Below are 25,726 nucleotides of genomic sequence, written 5' to 3'. Positions count from 1 at the left end.
CAACTGTCTATGTGAGAGAAAAATGTCGCTATATGACACGTACTCTGGAGGTTTCACAGAGGGGACACAGTAATACCATTTTACTGCTGGTATTCCAAAGTGCAGGTGTTGGGAAGAGGCTTAAGTGGGAGACAGGTGCCCACATGACTTAGCTGTTTCTCAATTTCTAAGTAGCAGGAAAAAGGTATCTAATAACCCCCCAGCAGTTACAGAGATTCGGTTTAGAGGGACTGAGTACATCAAGGCCTGACTGGTTAAATCCATTCTTTACCATTTTTTCTCTTCGAAGGAGAATCCTGCATTGGAGAGATACATGTGAGAATCTGGCAAGGTAGACAAAGCAAGGGGAACTTTCTTACACAACCCCAAAGTTCTTACTTCAAGTCATCTTACAAAGCAAATCTGAGCAGTGCAGAGGGAGCAATGTAAAGAGCAGCTAGAGGGTTCCTGGTGATCCTACTATATTTCATAAAACTTACATTTCTCTTTTTGGTCATGGCAAGGTCCATTGGCACAAATGACACAGTCGCCAAGTATTCTTTTGATTTTAATAACTCATCTTATATATATTTATATATATTTATATTTCTGCTTATCTTCATTTCCTCAGCAAAAAGGGAAATAAAAATATTGATCTATAAAATAAGCTGATGATAACACAATGCCAAAAATAGTTTATGTTAAGTGCAAGGGGTGAAGCTTGAAGGCAAGCTAGATTGCAACAACATATTGATTTAACATTTTAAATACAGGACTTGCAATAAAATAATTCTTGAAATATGCTTCTCATTTTTAGTTCACCTTTTTAAAAACTACTCTATATACACATATCCAGTTGTAACACTTGACAGTAGCATGATGGGGCATGATATAACTTTGGTACACATTGTAGATATGGATGGTTAATGTCTGTAAATGATATTCCTTTACCATTTAGACCTCTATACAGCCAGGTGACCAGCCACCTGATCCCATGTAACATCCCACCAGAATCCCCAGTGTCCTTCCCAGAGCCATCAGGGACAACAGGAGGAAGTGGGCTCACTGGATCCATATTGTGTTTCCTCTCTCGGTTCTCCTGGGCTCCACTGTCAGCTCCCCAAACGTGGAAAAGAACTGCTCCATTTCTTTCTGGAGCATATCATTTCTCTTCTCAGCATCTTCTTTTGCTCGCTCAGCATTTCTCATTTTGATTTCTATCATCGTGAACTTCTTCCTCTCTTGATCCAGTTCATCATGGAGGTTCATCATTTCTGTTTCCAAAGTCAAGTTTCGCTGTTCTAAGCTACAAAGGATGGGGTGGGTGGATAAGAGATAAAGTGATTTTATTCACTGGAAATTAGAGGCATATATTTTCTAAGCTTTATACAATACCTACAAAATGGGAATAAGGTCATTTCAAATAAGTGAGGTGAAGCAAACTCAAGTGATTTAAAATAAGTAAGTGAAGCAAACTCAAGTGATTTAAAACAGGGTCTCCAATCTCTAGGATGCAGACTGGTACCGGTCCATCGGTCCATCAGTAGCCTGTTAGGAACAGGGTCGCACAACAGGAGGTGAGCAGCAGGTGACCAGAGCTCCCTCTACTGTCAGCAGTGACATTAGATTCTTATCGGAGCACGAACCCTATTGTGAACTGTGTGTGTGAGGGATCTAGGTTATCCGCTCCTTATAAGAATCTAATGCCTGGTTGTCTTCCATGAAACCGATCCATGATGCCAAAAAGGTTGGGGGCTGCTAATTTTAAAAGTATAATTTTGTTGTTTTATTCTAGTATTTGCTAAGATGATTGACTGACACTTTAGTAATTAGGCCCCAAGGCCTCTTTTGGAGGCATTTAGTTATCATTTAATAGTGGAAGAATGAATACTAGCACAGAGAAGCCAGAGACACATGTCATGTAGCATGGAAGAGGCAGAAGTAGGAGGCAGCTCAACCCAGAAAGCTTCATGGACTTTACATGTAAACTTGACTTTACCAAATAAAAGGGGAGAAGTCTGGTAAAGTTGAAGGAGAAGGCAATCACATTTGCCATCAAAGAAGAAATATTGACAGAAAAATGTCATTGTTAGATTTCATTGTTAAGTTCACTGATAAGAACAGACTTTTCTGGAGCATACAGAGAGCCATCTTATAAAAGAGTACCAAAGGCAGTCAGCTTATATTGACAAGAAAGGTCAAGATTATGGGTGTTAAATAAACATGCCACCTGATATTTTGTGAAAACCAAGTCCCTCCAAGTAGCCAGTTATGCCAAATTCTCACTGCTTTCCCATTGTTAACATATCCTAGGATATAGGTACTTGATATTTCTATAAATTGATAACTGTATTATTTTGGATAATTGTAGAATTTCAGGTAACTTCTTTTTTAAAAAACAAAGCAACAACAAAAAAAACCAGAGACTGCTTTCTCTATAACCACTAAGACCCAAAACATACAAATATATGTTCAAAAGAGGAGTATGAAACACTTATTTATTATAAGATATATTTTGGTAATGGCTTACTACTCTATTTCTCTTCTTCTGAGCTAAAGTCTCATGGGGCTCAATCAAGTTTACCAAACTACTGAAATTTGAAAGACTAACGCATGTGTAGCTCTCAGAAATCTGATTATTTTAATAACAATTTAAAAATTAAAATCTCAGTTAGTTTTGTTCTGAAAAACATGAGCCCTGCATGTTCATATTTAGATTATAAGAACACCTAAAAAGTAATCTACCTTTGCTTTGTAAGCAATTAGAATTTTTTAAAAATAATACTTTATATTCTGTAATCCTATATCATTTATAATGTTATTTTAAAAACATGATCACATTTTTATGTAAAAATTTGGTACTGTGCTCATTGTCATCCAGAATTATTCTACAATATATTTTCTTTGTTTTCTAAAGCTGTTTTAGAGTCAAAATGCTAGGAGAAAATAAAGCTTAAATACTAAGAAAGACAACTCTTTCAAAACAATATATTGAAATAATTTTATGAATCAGGCATTTGCATGAAACTTCCAGGAATGTAAAGGACTAAGTTAATACAGAAGGAATCCTTCCCAATGCAAACACAAAAATGCAGAGAAAACATGTAAGAAACACACTTTAAAAGTACATAATCAAGGTTAAAATAAATAAAAGAGCAGTTTAAGATGTCAGAACTGACCCAGCAATTCCCCTATTGGGAATATACCCGGAGGAACTTAAATTATTCTACAAAAAAGATACCTGCACACATATGTTTGTTGCAGCTCTATTCACAATAGCAAATACATAGAACCAACCGTGTTGCCCATTGAAGCTGGACTGGATAAAAAAATGTGGCACATATACACAATGGAATATTACGCAGCCATAAAGAAGGACAAATATATGGACTGTGCAGCAAATTGGATGGATTTGGATTCGATCATACTCTGTGATTTATCACAGAAACAAAGAACTGAGTTCCATATGTTCTCACTCATAAGGTGAACTTGAACAATTATAATGCTATAAGAAAGCAATTGGCAGTAGTGGAAAACTGTCAGAGCGGGGAAAGAGTGGGACTGGCAGTTGGGGGAAACTGCTAGGGGAGGGAGGAGCATCCCTCATCAACAAGGGTACCTGCATGATTAATGTTTATATATCTAACCCTGAATTGTACCCCACATCCTTATAATAAATAAATAAATTTTTTAAAAAAGATGTCAGAATGAAGGAAGAAACTCAAATATAGAACAGGAAGTAAAAACACACATGGGGCATTGGTCCTGGATAGAGGCTGAAGAGGATGAGAACTGTTTTTTTGTTTAGTTTTGTTTGTTTGTTTCACATGGGGACAAGAGATAAAGCCTCCAGTACAAGAGAGACCAGAAAGGCACAAATGATTCAACTGAGAACTTGTAACATCTGCTGTCTTTACAAAAAAGGGACTATAAAATCTCTACTCATGGGCCTGAGGAAGTGGCAGAACTGAATCAGCAGAAGAAAGAATTAGTAAGCTAAAAAAGAAGTCTGAGGAAAATTCCACAGAATGACCCACAAAATAATAATTGCAGAAATTTAATATGAGAAAGAGAAGTTAGCAGAGATGGAGGATAAATGAAAATCCAATATGCTTTCATAAGAGTTCTAGAAAGAGAACTTTGAGAAAGTAAGAAAATGAAATAGACAAAAAGGCGATGGATAAAAATATTCCAGAATTATAAAAGATATAAGCTTTTAGATCAAATAATGAAACAAATTTTGAAAGTTAAAGAATGGGCAATGGGCCAGGTGCGATGACTCAAGACTGTAATACCAGCACTTTGGAAGACCTGTAATCCCAGCACTTTGGGAGGCCGAGGCGAGAAGATTGCCTGAGCCCAGGGGTTTGAGACCAGCCTGGGCAACTTGGTGAGACCTCCTCTTTACAATATACATATATTAAAAAAATAGCCAGCCATGGTAGCACATATCTGTAGGCTACTTGGAAGGCTGAGGCAGAAGGATTGCCTGAACCCAGCAGGTCGACACTGGGGTGGCCGTGAGCAGGCCACTGCACTCCAACCTGGGTGACAGAGTGAGACTCTGACTCAAAAAAAAGAAAGAAAATTAAAGAATGGAGAAGATATATCAGAAAGTTATTAATCCAAAAAAGATGGTCTAGCAATATCAATATCAGGATAAACAGACCTTCAGGCAAAAAGCTTTATTACAATTAAAATGCCTATTTTTTAATGGGTAAAGGATGAATTCCTTAGGAAAATAGCAGTAATTTTGAACTTTTATTCACCTAGTAGCAAAGCCTCAGATTATTCAATATAAAATATAACATAACTATAAGGAGAACTTGATAAATCCAAAATAAAGTTAGAAGATACTATGTTTCTCAAAAACTGTAGATCTAGCTGATAAAAAATCAGGAGAAATATAGAATATCAAACAATTTGATTAACAGACTATTGGCCAGATATAGAATTCCAACTCAATAATAAGAGAATAGTTTTAACTATTCAAATAATTGATATCATACAAATTAATTTCTCTAACCACATGCAATATTGTCTAAGAAAATAAAATGAGAAACCAATTTTGAGGGAGGGACAAAGAATACTACACTCACATGTTTAAAAACTAAAAACCATATATCCCATTGATTGAAAATTAAAGTAAAATATTCTACATATATCTATCAGTCTGCCTATTTATCTATTCATCCATCTCCCCTCAATACTTGTGAGGGTGGAGAAAAAAAGCAACTTAAAGATAAATGTATAACTCTAGCAAAAAACGATAAAAAATTAACTAGAACCTCTGATAATTCCGTGGCTTGACCATGTGGCAGCCCCATCTCCTACCACAGACCTCTGCCTTGGTCTGTTGTGAGTGTAAGAATGCTGCAGTGAAATGGTTCATTGAGATGACTCTCTGTTGGAAAGTTCTGTTATTTTATCAAAGTCTCTGAAATACGCCATAGATCTCAGAACATACATGTACCACCAATATCCTTAGAAATGAATTTGTACATCTGTAGCTTCAGAATGATAACTTTTTCTTCTCCTTTTACAAGTTTAAAGTGCTATCCCTGGCCTCAAGAGATAAGCTTCCCAGTACTAATTTATCATCCTGTACTGGCAGCAATCCAGTATTCCAGCAGCTAATGGTTGCAAAAACTATACACAGTAAGAATAACCTTCTAAGATGACGACCCTGTTTTTTTCTTATTCAAACCTCCTGTCACTCAGCATTATGTTGAAAAGTTCTAACCTCATTTCCACTCAGTGAAAGTTACTAAAAATACTTTCCAAGGAAGTAATTTTTCAGTCTCATCCTACTTTGCCATAGCTTCTGAAAGAATGTTATCTTTTGGTCTGATAATTGACAAATGGATAGGAAACATATTAAGATAAATTAAAGCCAATTTTATATATAAAAAAAGAAACTGTGGGAATTTGGAGCCATGGAAGCAGTAGAAGCAGGACACTTATTGAAGATGGTATCTCCCAAGTCACACAGCCTGAGACTGGAACTGAGATCACTAGAGGGGCTACCTTTACCTTGGCTATCTTATGAGATGTGAACTGATATAAATTGTTTGAGCATAACTGCTTCTTCATATGATCATATCCTTTACTCCCCATTTGGGCTTCAGATTCCCTAGTTCATATGAATACACTTCTCGTGACCCCTCTTCTCAAAAACCTCCATGGATTCCAATCTCAGAGTAAAAATCAAAGACTGAAAAATCCCCTTCAAGGTCCTATGTCACCTGTTACCTCTCTGAGTTCATCAGAATCCTCAGGGTCTGGAACTGAGCTTGGCAGATAGGAGACACTCTCAGCATTCAATGATAGAAAGAATGAAAAATAAAGGTCTGTTTACTTGTACAACTTTTTAAAACCCAATTTCGACCTTTTCTTATAAGTGAAGACTAACAATTTTCTTACCCTCTGTTCATCTCTTCACAGTCCCTCTCCTTCTAGTCCTCTACTACAAACCCACCTTTTAAATAATAGAGATGACATCATTGAATACCTATTTCTGCCAGGAAAATGATCAATGACTTCTTAAGCGCTTTTGAGGTAGAAACTACTTGTATTTACATTTTTAGCATTAGAAAACCGAGGCCCACAGAGATTAAGCCTACTTCCCCAAAGTCCCATGGCTCACAAATGGTGAAGAGAGGCCTTGTACTTGGGTTCCTCTGACTTTGAAGCCAGTATATTAGATGGTTTTTGTGGTCCTGTCCCCCAGTAGGAGGCTGTTGTACCCTTTCTGGCAGTTATGACCGCCAACATTTTCCTCACCTCTTTATCCTGGACTCATACTCTATCTTCTGTTTGGTCATTTCCTGTTTCAGGCTGGAAACTAAACTGTGCAGGGCACTATGGTTGCTGGTGCTGTTACCAACAAATGTTTCGCTGTTGTCACTGCTGCTGGTGGCACGACTACTTCGACCTCCCACACTCCTACGATCACTTTTGCTTTCATAGTCGACAGGGTGGGAAAGTTCGTCCTGTGGGGGTCCATCCAAAACAGGATCCTCAAAGTTCCCACCATAAAAGTCTGGTTCTGGACAGGTGGTGGTAGAGGAACGGCAGGAATTGGAGTTCTCAGGGAGGGAGATTTCACAAGAGGACGTGGACCAGGTGGCACTGTCAACGCTTTGCTTATCATCAAGATTCATCAAGGAGAACTGCTGGTGGACGTTATCATAGGTGGAGAGTCTATTGTGCTGGCCTGACTCTCCAGCTTGCTCTTTCTGTTTGTTATCCCTCAGGGTCACATAGCCATTTGGCAGCCAGCTCATGCTACGGCCATTCACAGGGTTCCCAAGGGTGTCGCTGTTCAAAATGCCCATGCGCACTGTTCCATTCTGTACACTGTGGGTGCCCATTTTTGTACCAGATCCCTTCAATGAAGAGGTCCTTCTGGCCTGTAAGCTCCCATTGGGGGTGGTTTGGGTTTTCTCAAGACCTTCTGCATTACTGCTGCTAAAGGACCCATTGGTGACTATCCCACTACCCTTATTAAAGGCTGGGTTCTTTTTGACCATGAGTGGGGGGCTCCTTGAGACATCTAACTTGTGAACACTGTTCCTTGGGCTATTGGTTTTGCTGCCTGGTAGAGCTGTGGGGGATCCATTGTCCAAACTGCTTCTTTGAGGTGACTCGGACTTGTCCCAAGAACACTGCCTACCAGGGCTGTCTTTGGTATTATTGTTTTCCTTATTCTGTAACTGGCCCATGGTGGCTTTCTTCTGAATTTCATTGTTGTTGTTGCTTACTCCGTCTTGGGGCTTGCCTTGTGGTTCTACGTCTTTGGGGAACAGGCGATCATGTTTGCTAATCATCATTGACATCAACTGCTGAACCACCACGGTGCCTAGAATCACATAGAAAACAAAGTAGTGTGAGTGAGACAGTTGTGATTTATTTCCTATTTTGAATGTGATTCTTAAAGAAACACATTTAAGTATTAGAGGTGCCAAATTATATTTTTAACAATAACAGTAGCAACAGAAATTAAAACTTCTTGAGCATTTTCTCTGTACCACGAACTGTGCTGAGTACTTGGCTTTTGTAGTTTAGTTGCATTTTGAAAGAAATCTATGAATATATACTGCTATTATTACTACATTGTGAAAGTAAGTAACTTGATGAAGGTCATAAAGCTATTAAGGGCCAGACACAAGGCTTGAGCTCCGAGTTATCTAGTTCCAAAGACCAGACTTTTTATCATTATACAACATGTATTACAAATTTGATATTTAATTATGAGAAATTTTTTCTTAAAAGGAGGTCACTGTGGCAACTCGTCTAATAATTACCTAAAACCAGCAAGATATTTTAGTAGTATCTGTAATCTGTAAACAAAACCCTGTACAATCTCTAGTAGATGCATAGTCTTTCTAAAGCAGCAAGACAAAGTTCCATATGACTTTTCCTCACCATTCAAAGATATAGGGCATTTTAACTGATATCAGTCAGAATGGTGTAGTGAGGACCTCAACACCATTAAAGCAACTAGCAAACGTTTTTAGAATAAACTTTTTAAGAATTCTGGAAATTAACTAATGACGTGAAGCAATTTGGAGAGCATTTATTCAAGAAAAATGGCTGAATCTCAGTAAGAACAACAAGCTCTGTGGTGTTTTAACTTTCCCTTTCTTGGCTCCTCTCCTCACTTTGCAGGAACCTTAAAACCAGTAGTCCACAATCGCGTGAAAGATAGCAGTCTGGCATCCAACGGAATGGGCAGAGCAGGGTTGGAGCTCCTTTAAGCTCAATTCCAAAAGATTTGTCATTATTTGACTTATTTGATTATTATTTGAACTGTAAGACCCTGCTCATGGGGCTTGTCTTCATTTGATCTGACTAGGAGCTTTCCCATTGTGAACAACCTTTTTCCCAAAAGCATTTGTCAAAAACAATTAGCAAAACTAAGGTTTAACATCATAGCTGCCTGATGCAATAGATAGCAGTTGGGACAAACAATAGGCTAACCAAAAGCTTTAAAACAAATCTGAGAGATAAGATTTTTATAGGGCGTTTTAAAGTGCTCTGCAATATCCCTGGGAATCTAGAAGACCACATGCACACTTAGGGTTGTGCACATGAACAGGACTATATGCGTGCTCAGGAAAAAACTAAGATGCCCCTAAGCTGTCACTTCTGGATAACCTTCAGGCTTTTTACAAGCAAGAACTGAAGGTTAAGGTAAAGTTGTAAACTACCTAACTGAGTGTTGAAAGTTTGTCTCAACATGCATATTAAACTCTTTGGTAAAGACTAGGAGATTTGGCTCCAAGCATATCAGGAAATCTCTATCTAATCATTAGCTGTCAAGTATGTGAATCAAGCAGAAATGTCAATGGCCACAAATAACTAAAAATATACACTTTATGAAATTATTTTAGAAAATACACTAAACAACAAACAAGGCACAGAAACAACAATAAACTCTAAGGAGGAGGGAGAATCTGCTAACAAGAGTTCCCATATATCATCAAAACTGTCCAGATTTCAACAAAAAAATTGTAAGACATACAAAGAATAAAGTAAATGTGACCCATACGCAGAAAAAAAAATTCTGACTATTTAAAATGTGACCAAATAACTAAAAGAAATCATGTCTTAAAAAAAAAAACAAAACAAAGGAACATGAGAATCATGTCTTACCAAATATAGAATATTAATAATGAGACAGAAAGTACAAAAATGGACAATCTCAATATTCTGGAGTTGAAAAATACAATAACTCAAATGAAAAAGTCAGTATAAGGGCTAAAAAATAATCAGCATACTTGAAGATAAATCAATTGAGTATACCCATTCTGAGGAACAGAAAGAAAAATACATAAAGAAAAATTTACAGAGCCCCAGAAACTATCAAGTCATCAGCATATGCATACAATGGTAGTCCCAAAAGGGAAGGAGAAAGATAAATAAACAGAAGGGATATTTGAAGAAATAGTGACTGGAAACTTTCCAATTTGATGCAAAACATGAATATAAATATCCAAGAAGCTGGGTAAATTACAAGCAAAATAATTGTAAAGCATTCCACACATAGACATACCACATCAAAATGTTTTAAGCTGAAGACAGAGAGAGAATCTTGACAGCATCAAGAGAGAAGTGACTCATGTACAAGGGATCCTCAGTAATATTAACAGCTGATTTCTTATCAGAAATCATGAAGACTAGAAGGCAATGCAATGAAATTTTCAAAATTTCAAAAATAAAGGAACAATTAAGAAATTATCAGATAACCAAAAACTTAGAGATTTTGTCACTAGCAAGACTACTCTACAAGAACTACAAAAGTTTCAGGGAATTTTAAAACAAAGAGAACACCTTCAAGACAAGAAATTCTCTTACACAGGTTAAAAAACTGTTTCCCTTTGGTCCTCATATTTTTATTCTTCAGTGTGAAATATGAATTAGAAATCAATGCCTTACCTAGTTACAAACAATAAAAATAACTTATATAACAATAAATAGAAAAACTGATCTATTATCAACTGAAATCTCAAAATGTATCTTTATATATTTATCTCAGATTTAATAAGGTAGGCTTCCATCTTCCAAAACTGGCTGTGATAACTATGTTTATAGACAAGTTTCCCCACTTTGGCTCCCAATTCCCTAAGAACCTTATTTAGTTCTGTATTAATTTTATTGCTGTATCCACAATAAAGCAGTACAGGCTAATGCAATCATCACTCCTTTTTGCTCTGGTTTTGAACTATTTCAATTTTGGTGTGGCAAGTGTGTTTATACAAGGTTGATACAAGCTTCTAAGAGTAGTCTTTAATAAATAAATATGGCAACTTAAATTTTGGTTGGTAAATGTAGTTTCTATGTAAATACAGAAAACATAATGATGAAAAGGACTTTTGATAATGCAGACGTCTACTGAAGCAGCTGCTAACAGGGAGGCTGTCAGGGAATGGAAACTTGACTTGGGGCTAGGCCACTTTTTAGCTTCAAGCAACACTTGGGTGATAATTCAAAATCAAGTTTTGGATAGAAAAAAATAGTATATTCATCTACTTTCTACACATTTTTTCTGTGGTGACTTGAGACTTATATTTAGATTGAATATCTGCAATGTGCCAAGTTTGCTGCTAGACCAAAATTGTTCAATTTTTGATGTTCACACAAGTGACCTATAGATCCAGTGAACAGGCAGATGCTAATTCAGAGGGCATTGGGCGGAATATGAGGGCTTACATTTTTTAATCAACTTCTAGGTAACACAAGTAATAACGAGTAGCAGCACTGACATCACCTGGAAGCTTCCTTCAACATTTCAGGATCCAGTGTTAACTTTCTGCATCAGAATTTGCATTTTTAACAATATCCCCAGGTAATTTCTGTGTGTGTTAGAGTTTGAGAAACACTATGGTAAACGAAAATGTTCCCTGATATCTTCCAAATTAGTCTTTCAAAAGTCTGAAAGATAGGATTTATTCAGATGAGAAAACTGAGGGTCAGAAAGGTTAAGCTGTTTGCTCACAGTGAAATTTAATAATCAGTTATTCTATTCCAAATTATGCATTTGTCCTTCTATGTTACAGTTGCTGGTATTGAACACTGTAGTAGTAACAAGTAAACCTGGGATAGCTCTAAATAGAAGAGTAGATAAAAGACAACTATCATTGAATTACCATCAATTATTACAGAGTTGTGAGAGGAAAAAAAAGACGGAATAAAATTAATTGTAATACATATCCACTTTTTTAGGAACCTCTGAATTTGTCATCATATTTTCATGTACGTAGCAGTGAGTCTGACAGAAAGATTTGAGAACGGTTAGAGTAACACTGTCACCATTATGTACTGTATTTTTTGAAGACATTGTGTACTTAATGCTATTTTACCAGTTGCCTACATGACAGGCACACTTTCAAAGGTTTATGGCTTCCAACATACATGACATTGCCTAGTATTCTAGAAAAGTGGACCTTTTACTCATCATTGGAATATTAACACTTGAAGCATCACTGCTTTGTATTATAGCTATGAACTGTATGGGGACATGTAATTAATTGAAGAGAGACATCTCCAAGGTATCCATGCTGAGTTTCTAAACAGCCATGCCAAAGGACACCCGTCACAGTTACAGAGTGGGCGTCAGAGCCTCACAGATTGAAAACTTTCTTTATATTGGAAAGCTTTGATATCATCTAGTTTCTGGGATAATAAATGGCAAAAGTCCCTCGTAAAGGAACTCTTCTTTCGATTTTTATAGTCATTTAGGACAGACTAGCTTGGTATTAATGATGATGTGTGTCACTATATACATTATCATTTTTTCCCTTTTATTCCCTCTTTCCTATCATTTTCTTCCTTAGAATGCCAATGATGAACATTAAGCCCAAATAATGAGGTCAGAGTTGCCGATAATCACCAGTCCATTATGCAGAGGACAAGCAGATTCTGTGCTACACAATCCAACAATTCCTTTCTGGCTCATATAAGCTTATACAGGTTGAATATAAATATTATATTATCGGCACTTTTCTTCATTAGCATTGACTAAGAATTCAATTTCTCTTTAAATAGAATCAGGTACTTTAAAACATAATATACAAATGTGTGTGTGTGTGTGTGTGTGTGTGTGTGTATGTGTGTGTGTGTGTGTGTGTGTGTGTGTGTGTGTGTGTATGCAGCATTCTATGCAATAGAGCTTCAATGTTTATTTTTGCTAATGAATAATCTTATCCATATGTAATTTTGCATGTCTGCAGATATCTTTAAGAAACCTGATAACTTTTGACAAATGTATACACTCCTAAAATACCATCAAATAAAGACATCGAAAATTCCCTTGAGCCCCTATCAAGTCAATCTTCTACCCCTACCCCTGGTCCATGGCATCCACTGGTATTCTTTTTGCTTTCATTGTTTTCCCTTTTCTAGAATTTCGTATAAATGGAATTATATAGTATATTATATTTTCCTTGTGTGGAAGGAATTACATATTCCTTTTTATTGCAGAGTTGTATTCCATTCTATAGATGTGCCACAATTTGTTTATCTATTCACTGGTTGGTGAAGAATTAATTATTCTGTTTTCAGTTTGTGGCTGTCATGAATAAAGCTGATGTGAACATTTAAGCACAAGTACTGGGTGAACATTTGTTTTCTTTTATCTTGGGTAAATGTTTATTTATTTTGGGTAAATGTATATTTAAGTTTATAAGTACCTGCCTAATTTTTTGTTTGTTTGTTTTGTAAAATGGCTCTAACATTTTGTATTTCTGCCAGCCAAGCTTGGTATATTTTCAGTCTTAATTTTAAACTTTGTAGGGAATATGTAGTTATATCTCATTATAGTTCAAATTTTCTTTTTCCTGATGACTAATGACATTGAGCATTTTCCATGTGTTATTTACTATTTGTCTGTCTTATGTGTATTTCAAATCTTTTGCCACTTTTCACTGGGTTGTCTTTTTATGTTGAATAAGATCTTTATATATTCTTAAAACAAGTTCTTAACCCAGATATGTAATTTGCAAATATATTCCCCATGTCTTTGGACTACCTTTTATTTCCTTAAGAGAATTTTTTGAAGAGCAAAAGTTTAAATTTTGATGAAGTCCAACTTGTCCAAATGTTTTTTAAAAAAATTTATAGTTAGAGCCTTTTGTGTCCTATGTATTTGATTAGCTCAAATATATGTTTAAAAACAAAATGAATTTTAGTAAGACATTTTCTATGTTTTCCTCTGCATGTTTTATACTTTTAACTCCTACTTTAGGTCTATGATCTATTTCAAGTTATTTCTGTGTGCAATATGAGGTAAGGATTGAGGTTATTTATTGTTTTTAAGAGATATACAATTGTGCTGGCATGATTTGGTGAAATGATTAAAATGATTATTCATTTTCCATTGAAATACCTTGACACATTTGTCAAAAATCAAATGTCCATTGACATATGGACTAATGGAATCTATATACCAGTACCACACAAGCTTGATTACTTGTGGTTTACAGTAAGTCAAAATCAAGTTGTATATATTCAACTTTATTTATCTCTTTCAAATTATTTGGGCTATTCTAAATATTTTTTATTTCCATGGAAAATTTATAATCAGATTGCCAATTTCTACAAATAAAAATTCTGCTGGGATATTTCTGTGAGAATCATGCTGAATCTATAGGTTAATATTAGGAGAATTAATATTATTGATACTGGTTATTCTAATGGTATATTTCCCTATTTACGTAGTCCTTATTTAATTTGTTTTTAAATGTTTAGTAGTTTTCAGGGCGTATGTTATATATGTTGTCTTAAATTTCTCTTTAAATATCAGTAAATATTAGTAGGATGAGACATTTATCAATTTGATTGATCTTTTTAAAGGACCAGCTTGATTTTATTTTTTTATTAATACAATGTTTTTGTTCTCTATTTTCTCAATATCTGTTCCTATCTTTATTATTCCTTACCTTTGTTTCCTTTGGCTTAAATTACCTCTTTTTGTAGTCTCCTGAAGTTGAAACTTAGATGATGCATTTTAGACTTATCTTTTCTGACATAAAAATGTAATTCTATTAATTTCCCTCTAAGTACTGCTTTGGCTGCATCACACAACTTTGGCATATCTTTTCCAGTTTTTAGTTTTTAAACATATCTGTGTATTTCTATTTTAAGTGATATAGCTACATCATAGAGTTGGTTGTTGCATTTGTATCCAACATATCCTTATTTTTAACTAGAATATATAATCCTATAACTTTTTGAAAGCTTATACATATTCAAGGAGTACAGTGTAATTTTGTCACATGGATATACATACTGTCTAGTGGTAAAGTCTTGGCTTTTAGTGTATTCATCACCCAATGTACATTGTACCTATTAAGTAATTTCTTATCACCTACTCCCCATATTGTATCAATATGGAATCATATTCCTTCTGCCTCTATAACTCTGCCCCTCCACCCTTTGAGTCTCTAGTGTCTATCATTCCACACTCTATGTCCATGTATACATTTAGCTCCCACATGTAAGTGAGAACATGTGGTATTTGACTTTCTGATTCTGAGTTGTTTTGATTGAGATAATGGTCTCCATTTCCATTCATGCTGCTGCAAAAGATAAAATTTCATTCTTTGTTATGGCTGAATAGTGCTCCATTGTGTATGTATGCACCACGTTTTGTTTATACAATCATCCATTGATAGACACTTGGGCTGACTCCATATATTTGCTATTGTGAATACTAGTAAACAAACAAGTGCAGGTATCTTTTTGATATCACAATTTATTTTCATTTAGGTAGATATCAAGTAGTCGGATTGCTGGATCAAATGGCAGTTCTATTTTTAGTTCTTTGAGAAATCTCCTTCCTGTTCTCCATAGAGATGGTACTAATTGACATTATCACTAGCGGTGTTAAGAGTTACTTTTTTCTACCTAGTCAACATCTATTAGTTTTAGACTTTATTATTATTATTATTATTTTTAAATTTTTTTTATTATGAAGTTGTGGGGTACAGTTAAGGGTTAGGTATACAATTGCGTTTCATTCAGGCACCCTGTTGATATGGGGTGTTTCCCCATTCCCAGACAGATATTTGCTACTGTTAATCCCATCTCCCTCCCCCCACCATAGTTTCCCAGTACGGTCAGTCATTTTCATATAGTATTGCATTGGATGTTTAAGGTCCATTATATGAGTGAGAACATGTGATATTCGGATCTTTGTTTCTGTGAGAGGTCACTCAGTATTATAGACTCTAGTTCCATCCAGGTTGCTGCAAAATTCATGATTTTGTTCTTTTTTATGGCTGCATAGTATTCCATCGTGTATATGTACCACATTTTTTAATCCAGTCCTCTTTTGACGGGCAGCATGGCTGTTTCCAGGTTCTTGCTATTGTGAACAACGCTGTGATAAACATGCGTGTGCAGGTATCTTTTTTATAGAGTGATTTGTGTTCTTCAGGATATATTCCCAGTAGGGGGATTGCAGGGTCATATGGGAAGTTGGTATTTAGAGCTTTTAGGAATCGCCACACTGCTTTTCACAGAGTTTGCACTAGTTTACACTCCCACCAACAGTGTAGAAGTGTTCCCTTTTCACCACACCCTCTCCAGCAGCTGTTATTTTTTGAGTTGTTGATAATTGCCATTCTGACTGGGGTTAGGTGGTATCTCAGTGTGGTTTTGATTTGCATCTCCCTGATGATTAGTGAGGTTGAACATTTCTTCATGTGTTTGTTGGCTGCTCGGATGTCTTCCTTTGTGAAGTATTTGTTCATATCTTTTGCCTATTTTATAATGGGGTTGTTTGTTTTAGTTTTAGATTTTTAATAATAGTCAGACTGACTGGTGTAAGATGATAGCTCATTGTTGTTTTAATTTGCACTTCTGTGTTGATTAGTGATGTTGAACATTTTTTCATATGTTATTTCAAAGCCATTAACACTTAATGTAATTATTGATATGGTTGGGTTTAATTCTATCATTGTGGTACATTTTTTATATTTGTTCCATCTGGTCATTGTTCCACTATTATTTTTATGTCTTTAAAAAGATTTGTTGAGTATTATACAATATTCCATTTTATTGTTATCATTGGCTTATTACCTGATTTTTTTTTTAGTGGTTGTTTTTTGGTTTACAATATGCATGTTTAATTTATCACAGTCTACCATCAAATAGTATAATAATATAAACTTTGTAGCAGTCTATTTTCATTTTTTCACTTCAATTTTCTTTCATTTAATTATTGTCATACATTTTATTTATGTATATATTAACACTCCACATTATATTGTTATTCTTTTTGCTTTATACAATAGGTTATATTTTAATGGGACTAAAAATAAAAAATTATTTTGTATTTATCCCTATATGATTCATTTCCAGCACTCTTACTTCATTTGTGTGCATATATATCCATATGGCATCATATTCCTTCTGCCTCTACAACTCCCTTTAACACTTCTTGTAATGCAGAACTGTTAGTGACAAATTCACTCACTTTGCTTTTCTGAAAATGTCTTTAGTTCCTCTTTATTTCTGAAAGATATTTAGATGCATTCACTAGACATAAAAATCTAGGTTGATCGTTTTTTTCAGTACTTTGAAGATTCTGATCCATGTCTTTTGGTTTACATAATTTCTAACAAGAAATGTTCTCTAATTCTTCCCTTTGTTCCTCTGTATGTAACATGTTTTTGTCCCTCAGTCTCTGCCTAAGCTTTCTTCTGTATGTTTGGTCCTCAGCATTTTGATTATGACATGATTTTGTATGGTTTCCTTTATGTTTATTTTGCTTAGTGTTTTTTGAGCTTCTGAGATCTTTGTGTTTGGAATTTTAATCACTTTTGAAAAAAATAAGTACTCTTCTCTTTGCTTCATGCTGGATAGTTTTTCATGCTATCTTTTTATATGTCTATATTTATTCTTTATAAGTTTTCCACAATATCTAATCTGCTACTAATCTCATTCAGTATAATGTTCACTTTAGTTATTAAAATTTTCATCTTTAGAAGTTCTATTTGAACTTTTAAAATATACTTAAACTCTCTTTTCATCATGTCTATGTTTTGCTCTACCTTCTTGAACACACACACACACACACACACACACACATATATATATACACACAATATTTATAATAATTGCTTAATATCTTTGTCTGCTATCACAAATGATCCAGTCATGTTGGTGTCTTTTTCTGTTCATCATTTTTTATCCTGGTGACGGCTCATACTTTTCTGATTCTTTGCATATCTTGTGGTTTTTAAGTGTATGTAAGAAATGTGAGTTTTACAGTTGACTATTGAATTTTGAAAAAGATATTTTCTGGATATGTTGTGGCATAGAGTGAAGCATCTGGAGATCAGTTGGATCATTTTATTTTAATTAATAAGCTTTAATTTTCAAAGCAGTTTTAGGGGTACAGAAAAATGGAGCAGAAACTACAGAGGGTTCTCATATATCTCCTCACCATCCCCTTCTTACACTCAGTTTCCCCTATTATTAACATCTTGCATTAGTGTGGTATATTTGATACAATTGATGAACCAATATCAATAAATTATTATTAGCTAAAGCCCATAGTTTACATTAGAGATCATGATCTTTGTTGTATGCTCTATGGGTTTTGACAAATACATAATGTGTATCCACCATTCCCGTGTCACATAGAAGAGTTTCACTGCCCTAAACATTCCTTATACTCCATTGTATTTATCCTTCCCTTCCTCTCTCCACCCCATTGGATCATTAGGCTTGCTTTAAAACTGTGTAAGAATTAGTCCATAATTTTAACCTTATCACTAAGGTGATTCCCCTTTTAGAATTCTACATGATGCCTCACTATTAGGACTTTCCACTGTTTCTGTGGAAGACAAATTATTTCAAGCTTGGTTTGACACCCAGGAATTGTTGACTACTAATCTCTGATACTTTTCCTTAGGTCTTGTGTAGTTTCCTCTCATGCAAACATAAATCAATTCTCATCTACTCTCTGCAGACCTCTGACATCTCTATGTCTATTTTTTTCTTCTCTGCTTCCTACTCTCCAAAATTCTAGCTACTTTGGGCTTCTCATTGTCTAACCCTGTTCTTTTCAAATTAGCAAGATCTGGACTTCATTTGCACTTTTCCTCCATGAAATGTAATGTAGACATTCCTTCCTGCAATCACTGGTGTCCCTTCACTTGCTTTCCTTCTCTTAGGAATCATAGCCACATACTGCCTGTTGCTCAACACCTAAAAACTGCTGTTTCATACATTTTAATGGTTTTCTAGTTGTTTAATTTGAGAGGATAAACCCAGTCTCTGTTCCTTCATCATGACCAGGAGCAGATTACAATATTATTTGGCAGTACTTTAAAGTAATGCTGAAAAACAGTTTTCAAAAAGTTTTCTTCAAATTATATATCTACTATATAGATATGAATAGGTTTATAGAAGAATGGTAAGGAAGCACAGAGGATTTTTAATGTAGAACAGAATTTTTAAATAAGGAGGATTAAAAAAATAAAGCAGTTTTCATATTTTTCAATAGACTTTACATCTATGAAACTAGTATGTTAGTAGCCAAGAATAAGAAATTTAATTAATTTAAACATCTCTCAAAATGAGAAAACAGAGTTCCATGAAAGAGCAGTTAACACAGCTTGCAATGCAAATAATCACACAAATGCTCTTTAAGCCAATCATTTTGTTACTTTTAAAAATATTATGCAGTATACCTAATCCTGAATTATACCCCACATCTTTAAAGTAAAATAAAATAAATATAAATAGTATACAGAAGTGCTTTATACAGAGAATTGTCTCTTCACCAAAATATTAAAGAGATGTGTTTTCAAGACTGGAGATTTAATACAATTAACATTTTGTACTATTATAAGAAAGTGATTGGCAGTAGTGGGGAACTGTCAGGGGAAGGGGCGGGGGTGGGATTGGCAATTGAGGGAAACTGCTAGGGAAGGGAGGGGAACACCTCATCAACAAGGGTACCTGCATAGGCAACATTTATATACCTAACCCTGAATTGTATCCCACATCTTTATAATAAAAAAAAATATTTTGCACTGTTCAACAGGAACATTCTTAAGTAAGATTGCCATTTTATTTTCACTATTATAAATGTATGGTAGTAAAGAATACAATGCTAGTGGAATTTGGTGCCACTGACTGGACTCATACTAAGGTAACCGTTACTTCACACGTCATTGCTTAGCACCATCAGTACAGATGTCAACACAATGAAACAACAAAAAGGAGAAGCAGCAAGATGGCGACGGGGCAACCCGGTCTCTGAAGCCCTCTGCAAAGGAGATCTGCAGTGGGTCTCTGACTCTCGCCCCAGGGGACTGGGGACCCCAACATTGCAACCTGCTCTTCATACAGAGCTCGGCCGTTGCCACCGCTGGGACATCGCAACAGACTGGACAGTTACTGTGGCGCAAACAGTGCTGCTGCCGCTGCTGCCACAGCCCCTCCACCCACCGACGCTGCCATCGCCACCACTGCCGCGGCCTCTGTGATGGGTAGCACATCAAACCACCCAGTCCGAGGTGATCCACATCAAACCCCTTCAGGGAAGATCTGCTGGGATCGCTGCCACCTCTCCTGCATCCGAGACTGTCCTGCCCACCCTGCGTAAGGCTCCTGTTGCCCACTCAGAGGCAGGCAGCCATCTTGTTCCTGTCCGGCCCCACACCCTCTGGGGCGAGCAGCTGAGATAGCACCACCTGCTGGTGATTCAAGGTAACAACACCAAAACGGGAGAAATAAGCTTGATAAAGACATAGACCAGAGTGCTGAACAGAGGTAATCTGAACTGTCCTTCACAGCAGATCAGGGACAACTGACCCTAACTGCAAACTAATTTACCAACTTGAAAAGAAAACTAGAAATCAGACCTGAAAGGACATTGGACTTAAACAAAATGTCTCAGAGTGTGCTTCATTGATTCTATTAGTTTAATGACTTATTTCTATTTCTACTGTATTGTTCCCTTTTTTCTTTTTTCCTTTTCCTTTTCTTCTCTTTTCTTCTCTCTGCAAACCATATCTTTGTATAGAGGAACAGCACACTAACAAGGCGGTTGGTTAGCTTGTATGTTAGCATCACTATATGTTTTATTTTTATTTTTTATTTTTTTGTATGAGAGTTGGTTCGTCTGTAGCTGTGGTCTATTGTTTTTATCTGTTTCAGTATAGGCCTCTCTCTCTATTTGTTGGCACACTCATTTGTTTCCCCCTTTACTCCTCTATCTCTCCACTCCCCTCTTCAACCCACTATCTGCTCCATTCTCTCCCCTCTGCTAACCACATTTTATTTCAGGGAGTAAACCTATAGCCCCACTGCACAGACAGATTCCAGGTCAGTGGGAAGTGGGTTCCACATTATCCGCACACACCTGTAAGTGAATACCAGGACCTGCAGACAGATTTTGAATCACAGCTCTCCCCTTAAGTAAATCTCAAAACTGCAAAAAGGACCACCTCCAACCTACAGTGCAACTTCAGAATTGAACAAAGTAAGAAGACATACATAAAGAATAGGAGATTGAACAAACAGAAGTAAAACCAATCCCTTTACCCCTGAATAACAGAATTAAAGAAGACAGTGATGTGGAGGGAAGGAAAAAGTAGGGAGGGGGAAAAAGCCACATAAATGAAGAAAAACCAAAAGAAGAATATAGGTCTCACACAGACCACTGGGAAATCAGACACTGAGAAAACAGATTCTGGAAGACAAACAATGAAGAGTCCCCAGAATGACTGGTTACATGCAACAAACCCAGACATCAAGACATTAATGGAGAGAATTAAAAAAATTGAGGAGAGACAAGAGGAAAATAGGAAGGAGCTGATGTCAGAAATGACAGCAGTAAAGAATACTGTGATGGAAATGAACAACAGACTAATAAGCATGGAAAGCAGAATCAGCCAACCCAAAGAAAGAATCTCAGAGTTCGAAGACCAAAACACAGAACTAACCCAAACTGTCAAAAGCATAGAAAAGAAGCACAAAAATACAGAACAAAACCTGCAAGTGATGAATGATCACTTCAAGAGACCAAACCTAAGAGTAATTGGGCTTCCTGAGGCAGAAAGAGAAACAAAAGCCACACTGGAACAAACATTTCATGAAATCATTCAAGAAAACTTCCCTCATTTCATTAAGCATGAAAAAATTCAAACACAAGAGATTCAGAGAACCCCTGCAAGACAACAAATGAGAAGACCAACTCCCAGACACATAATCATTCACCTAAACAAAGTAGCTATGAAAGGAAAAATCCTAAAGGCAGCAAGAGAAAAAGGCCAGACTACCTACCAGGGAAAACCAATTAGAATAGCAGCAGATTTATCCACAGAAACCCTTCAGGCCAGGAGAGCCTGGAGCCCTATCTTCAAAGTTCTAAAAGAGAAACAAGTTCAACCAAGAATAACCTACCCAGCCAAACTAAGCTTCATTAGTGAGGGAGAATTGAAATCTTTTCCAGACATCCAATACCTAAGAACCTACGCTGCCGCCAGACCACCTCTACAAGAAACACTTAAGAAAGTACTGAACACAGAAGAAAAAGAACAACAGCATTCTTCACAAGAGTACAGGCAAAAGATTAAAAACACACATGAACCAACTCCAAAACCCAAAGAAAGACAACAAACAAACAGGAACAACTCTGTAAGAACCTTATGACAGGGATCAACTCTTGCATTTCAATTATTAGCCTAAATGTGAATGGAATAAATGCACCACTGAAAAGACATACAATGGTAAGATGGATAAAATATCATCAGACAACAATCTACTGCCTTCAAGAAACTCACCTCACTAGAAAGGACATCCACAGACTCAAAGTAAGAGGATGGGAAGCAAACTTTCAGGTGAACGGAATACAAAAGAAAGGAGGAGAAGCGATCTTAATTTCAGACAAAATACCCTTCAAGTTATTAAAAATCAAAAAAGATACAGAAGGCCACTACATAATGATAAAAGGCTTAATCCATCAACAAGAAATATCTATCCTAAACATACATGCACCCAACATAGGTGCGCCAACTTTCATAAAGCAACTTCTTGGAAAGCTAAAGAAAGATATTGACTCTAACACTATCATAACTGGGGACTTTAATACCCCACTCACAACCCTAGACAGATCATTAGGACAAAAAATCAGCAAGGAGATCTGGAGCATCAATGTGACACTGGACCAAATGGACTTAATTGATACCTACAGAACACTCCATCCAAAGACCACAGAATACACATTCTACTCATCACCACATGGAACATATTCTAAGATCGACCACATACTCGGCCATAAATCAAGCATAAGCAAATTTAAAAGGACTGAAATTCTACCAAACACCTTCTCAGGCCACAGTGGTATAAAAATAAACATTGACACCAACAAAGTCCCCCCAAAACCCACAAAGACATGGACATTAAACAGCATGATGCTAAACAACTCCTGGGTCAACGACTAAACCAAAACAGGGATCAAAAGATATCTGGAAACAAATGAAAATGAAGAAACATCTTACCAAAATCTCTGGGATGCCCTGAAAGCTGTAGTAAGAGGGGAATTTATATCACTATAAACACACATGAAGAAAATGGAAGGAACAGAAATTCACAACCTAACAAGCCACCCAAAGAAGCTGGAAAAGCAAGACCACAAAACCCTAATTTCAGCAGAAGAATCCAGATCACAAAAATAAAAGCCCAAATCCAGGACATAGAAGACAAAAAGATAACACAAAAAAAATCAATGAAACAAAAAGCTGGTTCTACGAAAGGATAAACAAGATCGATGGTCCCCTAGCTAGACTGCCAAGAAAAAACAAGAAAAAAACCAAATAAGCACAATCAGAAACACAAAAGATGAAGTCACATCTGACCCTGAAGAAATACAAAAGATCATTAGAGAGAACTACGTACACTTGTATGGAAACAAACTTGAAAACCTTAAGGAAATGGAGGACTTTCTGGCATCACACAACCTACCTAGGTTGGAACAAGAAGAAATCAAGACCTAAATAGAACAATAACAATCAAGGAAATCGACTACATAATAAAAAAACTTCCTACAAAAAAAAGCCCTGGTCCATATGACTTTCCAGCAGTATTCTACAAGATATTCAAGGAGGAGCTGATACCAATCCTACTGAAGGTATTCCAGGTGATTGAAAAAGATGGAACTCTCCCCAAATCATTTTACGAAGCCAAAATCACATCGATACCCAAGCCAGGTAAAGATCCAACAAAGAAAGAGAACTACAGGCCAATATCTTTGATGAACATAGATGCTAAAATTATCAACAAGATCCTAGCAAACTGGATTCAGCAATACATCTCAAAAATCATCCACCATGACCAAGTAGGCTTCATTCCTGGGATGCAAGGCTGGTTCAGCATTCATAAAACCATAAATGTAATTAAATACATCAACAGATGTCAAAACAAAAACCACATGATTATATCATTAGATGCAGAAAAAGCTTTTGATAAAATCCAGCACCCCTTCTTGATAAAAACACTTGAACATCTAGGCATACGGGGAACATACCTCAAAATAGTAAAAGCCATCTATGAGAAACCCACAGCCAGTATACTCCTAAATGGACAAAAATTGGAACCAATTCCCCTGAATACTGGAACTAGACAAGGATGCCCACTCTCACCCCTCCTGTTCAACATAGTATTGGAAGTCCTGGCTAGAGCAATCAGAGAAGAGGAGGCAATCAGAGGTATTCAAATAGGAAAAGAGGAAGTCAAGTTATCCCTCTATGCAGATGATATGATTGTGTACCTTGAAAACCCAAAAGAATCTGTCAAAGGCCTCCTTACATTGATAAAGGCTTTTGGCAAAGTCTCAGGATACAAAATAAATGTACAAAAGACAATTGCATTTCTCTACACCAATAATAAACAAACAGAAACCCAAATAAACAACACAATTCCATTCACAATAGCCACAAAAAAAATGAAATACCTTGGCATCTTTCTAACCAGAGACGTGAAAGATCTTTACAATGAAAATTACAAAACACTGCTCAAAGAAATCAAAGCTGACATGAACAAGTGGAAAAATATCCCATGCTCATGGATTGGAAGAATCAACATTGCGAAGATGTCCATCTTACCTAAGGCAATCTACAAATTCAATGCAATACCCATTAAATTACCAACAACATTCTTCTCAGACCTAGAAAAACAACACAGGAATTCATATGGAAACACAAACGTCCAAGAATAGCCAGAACAATCCTCAGCAAAAAAACCAAAGCAGGTGGTATCACAATACCAGACTTCAAACTTTACTATAAAGCTACAATCATCAAAACAGCTTGGCATTGGTACAGGAACAGGCATATAAATCAATGGAACAGAATTGAGATTCCAGAAGCAAAACCTCAATTTCTCAACCAACTCATCTTCGACAAAGCCCCCACCACCTACCAATGGGGAGAGGAGAACCTATTCAGTAAATGGTGCTGGGAAAACTGGCTGACCACATGCAAAAGATTGAAACAGGACCCCTATCTATCCCCATGCACAAAGGTTAACTCCAAATGGATCAGAGACCTAAATGTAAAACCTCAAACCATAAGAACCTTAGAAAAGGAAGGAAATACTCTCATGGAAATCGGAACTGGCATCCAATTCCTGTACAAAACCCGAAATCCACAGGTCATAAGAGAGAAGATAGACAAATGGGACCTTATTAAACTGACAAGCTTCTGCAAAGCCAAAGAAACCATCAAGAGAGGAGGGAGACAGCCTACAGACTGGGAAAAAGTATTTGCCAACTCTAGGTCTGACAAAGGCTTAACATCCTGGATCTACAAGGAACTGAAATGTACTGAAAAGAAGAAAACAAACAACCCCATTATAAAATGGGCAAAAGATATGAACAGACACTTCACAAAAGAAGACATCTGAGCAGCCAGCAAACACATGAAGAAATGCTCAACCTCACTAATCATCAGGGAGATGCAAATCAAAACCACACTGAGATACCACCTAACTCTAGTCAGAATGGCAATTATCAACAACTCAAAAAATAACAGCTGCTTGAGAGGGTGTGGTGAAAAGGGAACACTTCTACACTGTTGGTATGAGTGTAAACTAGTGCAACCTCTGTGGAAAGCAGTGTGGGAATTCCTAAAAGCTCTAAAAATCGACTTTCCATATGACCCCGCAATCCCCCTGCTGGGAATATACCCTGAAGAACACAAATCACTCTATAAAAAAGATACCTGCA

The 25,726-nt window shown here is 36.3% G+C and overlaps 1 protein-coding gene across 3 annotated transcripts in view; it reads right to left on the bottom strand.

Annotated features, from left to right (window-relative positions):
• Positions 1-534: 534 nt before the first annotated feature.
• Positions 535-25,726, bottom strand: part of ARHGAP24 (Rho GTPase activating protein 24) — an 87,788-nt gene continuing 62,596 nt past the window's right edge. For all 3 annotated transcript variants that reach the window (XM_008053276.2, XM_021710078.1, XM_008053275.2), the window contains 2 exons: positions 6,763-7,840; positions 535-1,285 (listed from right to left, as the gene is read on the bottom strand). In XM_008053276.2, coding sequence (XP_008051467.1) covers positions 1,042-1,285; positions 6,763-7,840 — 1,322 coding nt within the window. In that variant the 3' untranslated portion in view covers positions 535-1,041. The remainder of the gene's footprint in view (positions 1,286-6,762; positions 7,841-25,726) is intronic.

The sequence above is a fragment of the Carlito syrichta genome, unplaced genomic scaffold (genome assembly GCF_000164805.1).
Source record: "Carlito syrichta isolate Samal-C Ts95f unplaced genomic scaffold, Tarsius_syrichta-2.0.1 Scaffold288018, whole genome shotgun sequence".
NCBI lineage: Eukaryota > Metazoa > Chordata > Mammalia > Primates > Tarsiidae > Carlito > Carlito syrichta.
Note: the sequence above shows the minus strand (reverse complement) of the source record. Positions and strands in the feature narration are given on the sequence as shown.